The following is an 11,564-nucleotide window of genomic DNA, read 5'->3' as shown; positions in this document are numbered from 1 at the left end:
ATATCTTCAAAGGAGCTGCTTAATTCCAAGTTAAATCACTGCGCATCACTCTTCCATCACCTGAGCCTTGTCACACCCTCTTTTTGTCTCAGCTTTCTAGATCTCCTTGGAGAGATCAGTCCTTCATCTGCAAAGACAGCCAGGAAGACACCCAGAAGCAGATTAAAAGCATTTCAAGAGGGTGCCAAAGTGTTTCAGAGGGAAAACCCACTCCAAAAAGGGAGAGGTCCCACCACAGCCTCCACCTCCAGGTCAAACACCTCACCCCAGCCACAGCACCTCGCCGCAGGCACTCACGTGTCACCAGGTCAAAGCATTTCTTCTCCTCGGCATGGGGCCGCACCTGGCAGGTGAGAAGGTTCAGCTTCACAGGGGGACGGTTTATCTGCAGGGTGAGAGGACCGACGTGGGTTAAAGGACCAGGAAGGGATGGGATGGGCATCACCCTCTCCAATGGAAACTGTGGCGGTACAACCACCACCACAGATGGTTTCTCTTGGGATAACCATGCAAATCAGACCCTGTAACGATTGAGACATCCCATCTCTTCCCACAGGACCCTGTCTGACCCATTTTAGAAGAACAGGAACACTTTGCAGGAGAACATGGATCCAAGATGTCCCTCTGTTCCTGCTGCAGTTTCCAGCCTCCAACACCAGGGGGCATCCCTCTCCTCCCAACCAGCCCCATCCCCTTTGGGCTTGTCTGGACCCTCATCATCCATCTCACTGCCCCAACCAAGCCCACCGTCCTCTCCCATGGACCCCTATCAGACATGGGGGACCTCCTTTGGACCCCTGTCAGACATGGGGGGCCTTCTTTAGACCATCCAGTTCCATCCTGTATTGAATTTTAAGCCAGGCAGATTTGTGACCACTTTGGGCAAAACTAAACCTGAAATCCAATGGACACCAAGTCCCAAAGGGTGCACAAAGAAAGGTCAGGGCTGCAGCCCCCACGGTCCCCACCGTGCTGTGGGAGATGGTCAGGCAGCCATACTTCACACCACACTTCCTCTTCTGCCACACTTTGCGAATCCTGAGAAGGAGGAAGAGGAGGAGTGAGGATTGCACAGCTGCCATCACCCACATCCACATCCCAAACCAGCCATGGCAGCCCTCAGCAGAGGCCTCATGGTGTTCTGCTCACCCCTCATGGGGTTTTGCTTTCTCTAACTGACAGAACACTAAATGTCCTGTGAGCTGGATTCCAGCTCTGGGGCCTCCCGTGAGCATTAACAACATTGGGTTGAAGCCGGGAGCTCTCCAGCATAACTCTCATCCTCACCCATCGCTCTTCTTGTACAGGAATCCTGACTTCTCCGTCCCGTACTGCTTGTTGCCTTGGTGCTGGTGGATACTGTAGCCACTACCAGAGTTCTTCCTGCTCAAGTTTTCCTGAAAAAAGACAATTAAAAAGCAAAGTGAGAGGCACAGAGGCGGTTGGTGCCCCAAGCGACCTTGTCCTTATGTGGGTGCCGTGTGCCTGGCAGGATGCCAGACACCGCCATGCCCTCACAGCATCCAAACGTCACCAGGTCCCTGGAGAGGTTAACACAGCTATCCTCTCCCTTCTGCTCCCCATCCCCGAACTAACCCTAGGGGACCCCCCCAATGCTCCTTCTCAGCTCTACCCTGCCCATCCTGGGGGTCTCACCTCCTTGTTCTCCAGCTGTAGGAGGTTGCGGAGGGAGTCACGGGTCTGCGTGAGCTGCTTCACTTCCTCCTCCTGTGCTTGGTGGAGCTGGAAAGGGAGCAGCTGCCCTCACTGCTGCGCTGAGCGCAGGTGTTCTCAGGGGCTGGCACGGGGACAGGGGGGTGGCACCCTGGGAGACATGTCTGAGGGGCATTGGATGGCAGTGTGAAGGCCTTACCGCGTGGAGGGACACAGCGAGCTTCTCAATGAAGGGGTAGAGGTTCTGGGCAGCCTTCCAGCCGTCTTGGAAGAAACTGGGTGTTTGTTGAGGGTGATTAAGATGCAGATGGGGAGGATGGAGGAAAAAAGAGGGGTTTTAGAGAAAATGTGGCAGGAGATCATGGCGATCCCCTCCCTGGAAAGCTGCACTTGCTTTGTGGCTCCCTGGCTACGGGGATCTGGAGAGAGTGCAGCAAAGGCCAAGCCCAGCCCATGGGGTCTGGATACCCCAAGTATTTGGGGAGTTTGGGATGCAGGATTGGCCTCTTGTTCAATCCCAGCTCAACTCACTGGGGAGCAGTGCTGCCAAAAGCTGCAATCTGGGGGGTCCCTGGGTCACAGGCCCAGTCAAAGACATGCTTTTAACCAGAGTGACTGTCTCAACCTGCCTCCGTTTCCCCACTTGAGAGCTGGAGGAGATGATGACTCCCACACACTGCTATTCCAGCCTCACGGAGCAACGGGAAAGACAAGGGGATGGTGATCCTCACTCCAAACACCCTTGTTACGAGCCCCATGGCTAATGCCAGAGCTGCTCAGCTGAGCTCATCCCTGGAAATCTATCCAGAAACCAAATCATCAGATATATCTCAAGCCAGTGTCCCTCCCCTAGCCCCATGGACACATTTACAGCTCCTCTAGCCAACAAAGCACATTTCAACTCCCCAGAGAAAACTGGAAAGTGATGGGCTCTGCCCAGTATCTCCATCAACAGCTTCATGGATCTGGGATGAGAGTAGAAGACCCCAGACCCTCGTGTCACCCACGGGTGACAACCAGCCCCAGGGATGAACCATCTTGACCAAGGTGGCACCTACTTGTGCTGAGCGTGGAAAAACTTGATGAGGCTCTGCAGGACATCTGGTCCCTGCTTCATCTGAGACTCGCTGGCTTTTAGCAGGTACTGGAGGGGGAGAAGACACCTGGTTAGGTGACAAGAGACAAGGACCAATTGAAAATATCCCAGAGGAAAGAGCAAAAGCCTGCCCAGTGCTTGCTTCCTTTCCCAGCACGGGGAGGAAGGTTAAAACACTGGCTGGGTTTCAAGAAGTCGAGTCATGATGTTGGATCTGAAGGCAGCTCGCTGGGGACCACCCTCAAAAAACCTGGCTCTGGAAGTCCTCCAAGACCTGGAAAGTTCAAGGACTGAGGCAGGCCTCCAGGATTTCCAGCCAAGCATGCTCCTCCTGCTGCTCATTACTTCTGGAGTTAATAAATAACCGAAACTCCAAGGCAGCTTGTGAAGGAAAAAAAAAGCACAACAAAAAAGGCCAAATGTTTTTTAAGAGATGGCCCTTTTATTCCCAAAAAACCAGATTCTAAGAAGTGAGCACCTGCAGCACACCAGCACCGGAGGTCTGCTGAGATGCCCCGTGGGATGGGGAATTTCAGCTTTATGCATCAAACCCATCCATCAGCGGCAGGCAGGGAAGGATAGACACAGAGCCTCGCTCACCCTAAGCAAAATAAGGAGGGGAATAGTTTTTCCCCTGCAAGCTCCTCTCCAGCTGCTGGAATGGTATTGAGTGGGGAGTGAGGGAAGGGGGGAAGCAGCCCTGAGCTCTGGGGGCTTTCCAGGGTGGGACAGAGCTCCTGGAATGGAGTCTTCCCATGCCCCAGGCACTCTGGACACCCTGAGGGGTCAGTGGGCTGGGGAGGGTTGTTAAACTGCTCCGTGCAAGCTGGAGATGCCAAGCCAATGTCAGGGAGCACGACTGTACCCCTGAACCATGTCCCACCTAGAAAAGGCCACCTGTGCCTGGCTCGCATGGGATGTCCCTGGCCTGCCACCCACATCCCACAGTGACAGTGGCAGGAGGGAGCCCCAGCCAGTGCTGGCTGGGACCCATGAACAAAGGGATGCTCCCAGCACCCCATGGCCCATGTCCAACTGCTCCCATAGCCCTGAGGGTGTGAGATGGCCCACGATGGGGAGACCCAACCACCCAATGGGGTCCAACAGGACCCTGCTCCCAGCCCAGGAAGCAGCAAAACCCACTTTCCTAGAAACTCATGTGCATCACATGGCCCCCAGCTCCCCAGAAGGACTGTCCCCCCCGTTTCCAGGGTCAGCAGCAGCTCTCATGCATGCAGAAACACGGGCACACATGCCCTGCTCCAGCTCCCACCTCTCCATGTGCTGTGGAGCTATTCAAGGGAGTGACTCATCTGGCTGGCTCCCAGCTCTGAGGCAGGCGCAGCCTCCTCCCCAGAACCCCTGTTCTTTGCTGGGCGGGCATGGGGCAGCACCGGGATCTGGCCGTAGGGAACATGGGAGACCTCTGCAACAACCCACTATGGACTTGTTCCCTGCTCTGTCACCCTTGAGGTGTATGAGGCTGCTGAGTGTCTGGAGCCAGGACAGCTGGGCTCCTCCTTGCTGTAGGGCTCTGAAATTGAGTCTCCGTCCTTCGCTTATTCCCACGTCACCTCCTGAGCATGGACTGCAAGGACCCAGAACTGCCAAGGATCTGGGGTGACTCGTGACCCCCTCACCAAAGCCAGGAGCAGTTTTGAGGATGGGGGAAAACCACAAAGCCAGCCTCAGGGATGTTAGCCAAAAAGCTCACTTTTTACCCAAACGCCACCCAAGGAAGGGGTAGGAGCGGGGCTGGGGGCACATGGAAGGAACCCCCAGGCCACCATCGTGGGGCACCATGGGTGTCATTTGGAGCCGCATCCCACAGGGCCCGCAATATGGGGATGGGATGGGGATCCCTGAGCTGGGACCATGCAGGGACACAATGGGATGGGGACAGGCAAGGGTCCTCCACAGCACACAGGTGGGGCTGCTTCGGTGTTGAATATGGGGACAGGCTCCGATGCCCCTACACAACTTTCAGCAGAGCGGTCCCCCATGTCCCCCTGGGACTCAGTTCCGGGGGGGAACAGTCCCCGATCCCCCTGGCACAGCCCTCACCTCGCACATGTGGAGCTGGAAGAGCCGCCGCTCCTTCTGCATGTCCTCGGCCACCTCCGTGGCTGCTGGCTCGGCCTGGACGACCCCAGCCAAGCGGGCTCGCTCCTTCTCCTTCTCCATCTTCCCCCTGTGGAATGGGATGGCAGCGGGTTGGGACCTTGCTCTGAGGGGTATCCCATGTGGGAGGCTACGGTGGGGATGGGATCAGGAAAAACATCTGCAGGCCCTCTCCAGCCCCTCTCCCTTTCCCCTTTGGGAAAAGCTGGACCAGAACCCGCCCCATGACAAACTGGCACCATCAGTGCCCAGCTCCACCCCGGGGACAAAACACCTTTGTGCAGAGTGGAATTAAGTAGATTTTGCCAGAGGCAGCATGTTCCTTACACTTTGGTCTCATAATCCTTCCAGGCCTTTTCAATCTGCTTCTTTGAATCCTGTGGCAAAGGAAAGAGGGGGTGGCAGCTGTCAGGGAAAGCGAAAGAGCCAGTGGCACAGAAGGGGCCGAGAGTCTTGCTCTGCATTGCTGCACCCCTTGGGGATGAGGGGTGTCCCTACCAGGTCTTCACCCCTTATTTCTGTCACTCCCAACCCTCACTGCTTCCTTCCAGCCCCTGGTACTGGCTCCTTCCTTCTCCTGGCCACAGGCATGAGCTGAGTACATACCAGGGGTCTCGCTGCAGAACGTTGCCAAATGAGTGACCCTGGGAACAGGACTCACCAGGCGGCCATCCTTCAGCTGCCCCTTCAACAGGCTGTCCAGGGGGAAGGACACGATGTTATTCAGGTTCTGCACCTGTAGAAGGTAGAGATAGGGTCACCCCATGGTGGGGGAAGTCAGGAAGCTGGAGCTCCAGGTCCTTCTCAGTGCCAGGGACCTCCCCCCAACTCTATCACTGCCCCAGGAAGGGTTAAAGAGGCTGGAAGTAGGGCTGAATCCAGGCTCCTGGCAGAGGGCAGGCTGCGGCTTGTTGGAGCTGGCTGCAAGATGTCTGACAAATGTGGCCCTTCCCACAAACCACATCAGCGCTACAGCTGCCAAAACCAAAGCTATCTCCCTCCATTGGCACTTCGTCCCTATCCCCACCCCTGTCCCCAGCACCCAGCGACACGACCAGCCCCTCCACGGTCCTGTGATACAAAGAGCTCACCCATGTCAAAGGGGCTTCCCAAAAGGGGCTTCCCAAAATGTCTCCCTTTGCTGGGGTTTGGGGACAGCAACGCAGCCACCACCATCCCTACCAGTGTTGGGCAGGGGTCCATGAGGTGGGGACATGGGAGGCCACTGCTGTCCTGGCATCCCTCCATGCACCCCATGGAGCAGCACCCCATTTTAGAGCTGTGAGAACAGCTCCAGCACCCCCATGGGACCTCCCCAGTGCACCCAGATTTCTTTTAAAGGGTTTTAGTCCTCCGCAGCACCTGGAAAGAAACCCAGCCCCAGGGCACAGGACCACCCCCAAACCAGGGATAACGGGAGAGCACCAGGGAGACTCTAGGAGGGGAAAAACAGCTTTTTGGATCTGGTTGAGGGTCTTGGCACAGAACCTCACTCAGCAGCATGGGGGGCAGGAGGTGGGGACCCTCAGAGCTGTCCAACTCCTCCATCAGGACAGTTCTGCAGAGCCCTACTGGAGCACGGGAGTCCAGCAGGCTATGACAGCCAGGATGGGGAAGGGGAGGAGCAGGGAGGCCCAGATTGGGGTAACTGGAAGAGGAAGACGCCAAAAATCTGAAATTCTTGCTGGGGGAAGGGCAGCAGAAATCAATTTCCTCCTTAAGCAGAGACAGGGGCCAAAAACACCCTTTGGAGAGGGGGATTTGAAAGTGAACAAAGAGGGGGCCACATGGGACCGCCCAGGGACTTGCTGCTGGGCATGCATGGACCCAGCTCCATTCATGAGCTGAGTTTTCCATCTGAGCCATTCGTGGCTCGGCTCACAGCTGCCTCTGCCTGCTCCCCATGGCCCCACTGTGCAGCCCAGCGTGGCTTTGATTTACTCTTGGCAAGCGAGATCAGAGATGCAATTGATGTGAGAAAAAAACAGAAAGCGAGAAAAAAGGGAAAAAATGAAAATAGCAGCCCCAGCTTCCCATCAGATCCCAGTGTCAATGGCCTCAGGGAGCCGGGAGCAAGCTATAAATCTAGTAACGGGGGTATCAGATGGTCTGAGAGCACTGGGAATGTGTCTCTGAGCCCAGGGTGGGAGGTAGGAATTGCTGCATGTGATGGAGGGCAGCTAAACTGGAAGGAGGAGAGCTGCACTGGTTGGTGGGGGATTCCAAATCCAAGTAGATTTGGGACAGCATACCAGGTTCTTGAAGAGTGCAGTGACCTCGCGGGTGAAGACAGCCAGGTTTAGGAAGCCGGTGGAGAGCTCATGGTTGTTCTGGGAGAGGTGGTTGTTGCCAAAGTTCTCCAGGGCCTCGCTATACTGCTCCTCGTTCTCCACGTGGCCTGTATGGGGACACACCGGAGAGGGACACGGGGTCATGGCCATGACACATCATGGTCACACCGTGAGCTCCCACCATCTCTCCATCCCTTTGTAACAGAGCTGGGCTGATCCTGATGCAGGACAGCAGCAGTGTCCCAAAACAACCTCCCTAAGGTTCTCGATTTTCTTTTTTATATATATTTCAGACAGTTTTTGGCATCTAAGTACATTGCTAGGTCACATCATGAGGTCCCATCAGCAGCCAGCGCCCACCTCCCCATCCCTCTGTAGCAAAGCTGGGCTGATCCTGTGGCAGGACAGCACTGGAATGTCCAAAACAACCTTCCTAAGGCTCTCCATTTCCCTTTTTATATCATTTTAAGACAATTTTTGGCACCTTAGCATGTTGCCCAGCTGGCTGGCTGGTAGCACCCAAGTAGCAAGCAGCCCCAGGCTCACCAGCACCCATGGCCACCCTGCTACCCGTGTGACCATTGTTGGTGGAAGATGGGACCATCACAACCCCCCCAGCCCCATGCTCTGCGAATGCCCATCACCTCCCAAAGCCCAACTCACTGAGCCCAGAGATGTGAATAGCTTTCACATATTTCCTGATCCTCTGGAGCACAGCTTGGTCCCCATCCAGGCTCTGCAAAAGCAAAGAGAGAAAACAAATGGAGCTCATTAGCCAAGCACGGCTGCCACTCCCCCAGCCCAGCTGGCCCTTGGAAAGGCTGCAGCTCTGCTGTGCAGATGTGTGGGGCAGCATCCAAGCTCCCAGGCCTGGGAAAGGAGCTGCAGGCATCCTGGGGATGCTGGAGCCACAGCGTCCAGCCGGTCCCCTGCCAGGACTGTGGTCCCCGTGGCTTTGCTGCCAGGCAGGACTTTGGCTGGCCCCAGGGAGGAGGGTTTGAGCAAGACAGTAGCAGGAGGTGAGAGGCTCTTTGGATCCCAGCAGCTTCTATTAACCACAGAAAATGCCTCGCTGGCTCTTGCAGGGACTTTCAACAAGGGAGGGGTTGAAGCATCACGTAGCACATCAGCCCATCCCCATGGCTCAGAACCAGGCGTGATGTGTGAGGGTGCCCAGCTCCCCACAGAGCCAAAGATAGGACCCACCTCCTGCTGATGGGGACCTAAATCCCATAAACCCTTGTGCCGGTTGTGTGCTAAACCACAACAATCCCACAAGGAGGAATGTGGCTTTCAAAGCCCCCCCAGCTCATGCAGGGTCTTACCCATGGTCCCCAACACCATGAGCCTCCCTGCAGCCCCATGGGCCACATCCTGCTCTGGTTTAGAGCTCTTCCCATCCCCCCATCTCTTCCTACCTGTACAGCCCTGATTTGCCCACTGAGCATCACGACAAATTCTACCCCACCCAAGCACTACGACAAACTCAGCCCCACTCAACCCAAGGGCAGGGGGCTGGGGTGCTCCCAGCCCGAGGATCTGAGCACACACCAGCCCCAGCATCAGGAAAGGGTTAAGGGTGGCTTGGCTGCAGGTACCAGAGCCATGATAACAGGCTGGAAATATTTAGAGGGCGTGAACAGCAAAAAAGGGCAGGGATGAAACCTCGGAGGAATTACAATAAAGAGACTCTCTCTCTGCTTGAGCTCTGTCGAAGGTTTTCAGGCTTATGTCAAGGCTGATTTCCTGACAGCAGGGTCAGCCTGGCTTCAGCACTGCTCTCCTCGTGGGATGGGATGCTGCCAGGATGAGCTGGCTGGGAGGGGACTGGGGCTGAGGTGGGAGCCAAACCCCCTGCTCAGGGGAGTCTTGCAATGCATCTACGGTGGGGAGAACGTAGGGGTGCACCAAAGCCCCCCACGGCCCTTCTCTGTGTCAAATCCAGGTGCACCAAACTCTCCAGAGCAGAGATATTCCCTGCCTCTGGGGGAAGCCAGGGCTGGATGTCTGGATGCTCCAGGCTTGCAACCCTGGCAGAATCTTGGGAAGGGGAAACTGAGGCAGCACAAGATGCTTTGAAAGCATCACTGGTCAAGTGTGGGAAGAAACTCCTTCAAGTGCCCAGGACAGAGCAGCTCATCCTGGTGCCAGCTCACAGCTGCAGGATGCAGAACGCAGGGCTGGTACAGAGCAGGGATGATCCAGGGAAGGGCACAAGGGCTTTCAGGAAGGGGTCCACGAGTCGACCAGTGGGCACAGGGCAAGCAGAGACAAGTATGTGGGTGGTAAATGCAGAGAGAATCACTGTCCAGTGCTGCCTGCAGCTGCGTCCCCGATGTACCAGGCCGGCTGCCGGGAACAGGAGCCTTGGCTGCTCAGCAGCAGAAGGGCAGAGATGTCTGGAGCCCCCGGTGGCACCCATCATCCCCCAGGCCCAGCTCAAGGGCTTCTGGTCAGGGGGCAGCTGAGCACAACAGAGACAGGAGCAGGAGGAATTCCCCATGGGACGGAGGAAGGGATGAATGCACACCTGCACCACAGCTAGCCAGACTCGCAGCCTGGGGACCCCAGGCAGGATGCTCAATGGAGGCCATTCTTCTACCTTCCCCGCCGCTGCCAGCTGTGCTATCCAGCAAAGGAGCCACCATGGATGCCAGAGCCGGGGTGCCAAGCTGCCAGGCCAGGAGCAAGATGTGGCACTGCCCTGGTGACAGGGTGACCTGGGAGCTCATCTGCCGGCAGCCTCTGCCACGTCACCCTTCCCCAGCCCAGAGGTGCCCAGTCCCCTCTGACATGTGAGGATCATGCACTCCCCCTCTCCTCCAACAGCACCCAGCATCAACCACCAAGGGCTGGATTTGACCTTCCAAGCCCACTCCAGAGACCTCAGGTTCTGTCTCCACAGCAGCCCCAAGGATTCTGAAGTCACACAAACCCCGTGGGAGGGGAGAGCCCTCTTTAATCTCAGGAGGTAAACTGAGGCACACAGTAGCTCCGGCCAACATCAGGATGTCTCCTCAATGTTGAGCAGCAATCTCCAGTCCTCTCCCTGCTCGCTCCTGCCCCCAATTTGGGACCTGCTCCCACCTTGGGTGCGTGTGGCCATGCTCTGTCCCAGGGTCCTGATGAGATACAGTCATCCCTTCCCACCCAGCAGTCACTGACTGCTGCTAGTACGACCGGCATCCTTCGCTCCCTCCTGCTCGCCAAGCCACCACCCAGGATGTGGGGTGGTAACAGGAAAGACCATGGCTCGGTTTGGTCACAGAGTGTCTCTCCCATGCCCCAGTGATCCCCAAATCTGCCACTGATTATCCCCCTTGCCTCATGCTATCAACCCGTTGGGGCTCCAAGGATAGCGTGGAGCTGGTTTGGTTGGATTTCCCTCCTACCCTTGCGCTGGGACATAAGGATGCCAAAGGTCTGGCAGTGGTTTGGCCCCCTCCCCAGAGCCTCCAGTGGGACAGGGGGTTCAGCCCTGTGCCCTCCATGGCACATACAACAGCAGTCATGATTCCCAGCTCCGTCTCGTGCTTGCTGCAGCTTTACTAAGCCAATCCCAGAGACCCCCCTGTCATTCCCAAGGGATGCGTCTCCCCCCCATCCCTGCGTCCCTTAACCACAGCCTCTCCAAGCAGCCAAACAAAATTCCTGCTACTCCCTCCTGGCTGGAGCTGCCTCCCCCTTTCCGACTGGGAGGAAGATCCATGGCAGTGACCAGCATGTGCTGATGGGGACCAGGATGCTCCATGGTGTGTTCCCAGATTTCCAGGCCCAGGACACCCATCCCACTGCCCCCAGGTATCCCAGCAGCTCTGGCACCTGGGGCCCCCCACTCCCTGCTAGCCCTGGCTCTCCTTCAAAGCCATTCCTGAGCTAAGAGGAGTTGGCAAAGGCCACAGGACCAGCTGGAAACTGCCTTTATTCCAGGCGTGAGAAGGGGGACGAAGGCACCCCACCACCTCCGCCCTTCCCACGAAAGCTGCCGAGGATTTTGGGGGGAGGCTAAAAATACTCCCCTGGCTTTAATCAAGGAGGAGACCCCCCAGGGACACCACATTCCATCGGGGCTGGCTCCAGCACAGGAGCTCGATAGTGGATGGAAACGTGGGGCTGATTCTCTGGGGACATGTCCTGGGCCCTGGGACAGGGGTGGTGTGCTGGTCCCGGTGGGAAAGAAGGATGCCCTGGCCCCGGGGAGGGATGCCTTGATCTCCAGAAGGGGCAGGTGGCGATGTCCTGGCCCTAGAAATAGGGAAATAGGCCGCCCTGGCTTCGGGGTCCTGGCGGGTATGTCCTGGCCCCGGGGGACACCAGGCTTTAAAGAAGCCTTTGCCCATTTCCACAGGCTTAGCCCCCCATAAAACCACGCTAGGGCTGCT

At 56.9% G+C, this 11,564-nt stretch overlaps 1 protein-coding gene across 3 annotated transcripts in view; it reads right to left on the bottom strand.

The window, feature by feature from the left end:
• ASAP3 (ArfGAP with SH3 domain, ankyrin repeat and PH domain 3) overlaps positions 1-7,969 on the bottom strand; it is a 13,706-nt gene extending 5,737 nt beyond the window's left edge. For 2 of the 3 annotated variants that reach the window (XM_017736221.1, XM_017736222.1), the window contains exons 1-11: positions 7,846-7,969; positions 7,144-7,289; positions 5,553-5,627; positions 5,219-5,268; positions 4,835-4,961; positions 2,733-2,818; positions 1,874-1,949; positions 1,657-1,743; positions 1,288-1,397; positions 969-1,038; positions 298-385 (exon numbers count right to left, since the gene is read on the bottom strand). In XM_017736221.1, coding sequence (XP_017591710.1) covers positions 298-385; positions 969-1,038; positions 1,288-1,397; positions 1,657-1,743; positions 1,874-1,949; positions 2,733-2,818; positions 4,835-4,961; positions 5,219-5,268; positions 5,553-5,627; positions 7,144-7,289; positions 7,846-7,954 — 1,024 coding nt within the window. In that variant the 5' untranslated portion in view covers positions 7,955-7,969. Of the gene's footprint in view, positions 1-297; positions 386-968; positions 1,039-1,287; positions 1,398-1,656; positions 1,744-1,873; positions 1,950-2,732; positions 2,838-4,834; positions 4,962-5,218; positions 5,269-5,552; positions 5,628-7,143; positions 7,290-7,845 lie in introns of those variants that run through there. The other variant, XM_017736223.1, reaches the window with a different exon arrangement.
• Between the last annotated feature and the right edge of the window lie 3,595 nt (positions 7,970-11,564).

Source organism: Corvus brachyrhynchos, unplaced genomic scaffold (assembly GCF_000691975.1).
Source record: "Corvus brachyrhynchos isolate BGI_N302 unplaced genomic scaffold, ASM69197v1 scaffold65, whole genome shotgun sequence".
In the NCBI taxonomy this organism is placed as follows: Eukaryota; Metazoa; Chordata; class Aves; order Passeriformes; family Corvidae; genus Corvus; species Corvus brachyrhynchos.
This window is presented reverse-complemented; position numbering and strand designations above follow the sequence as displayed.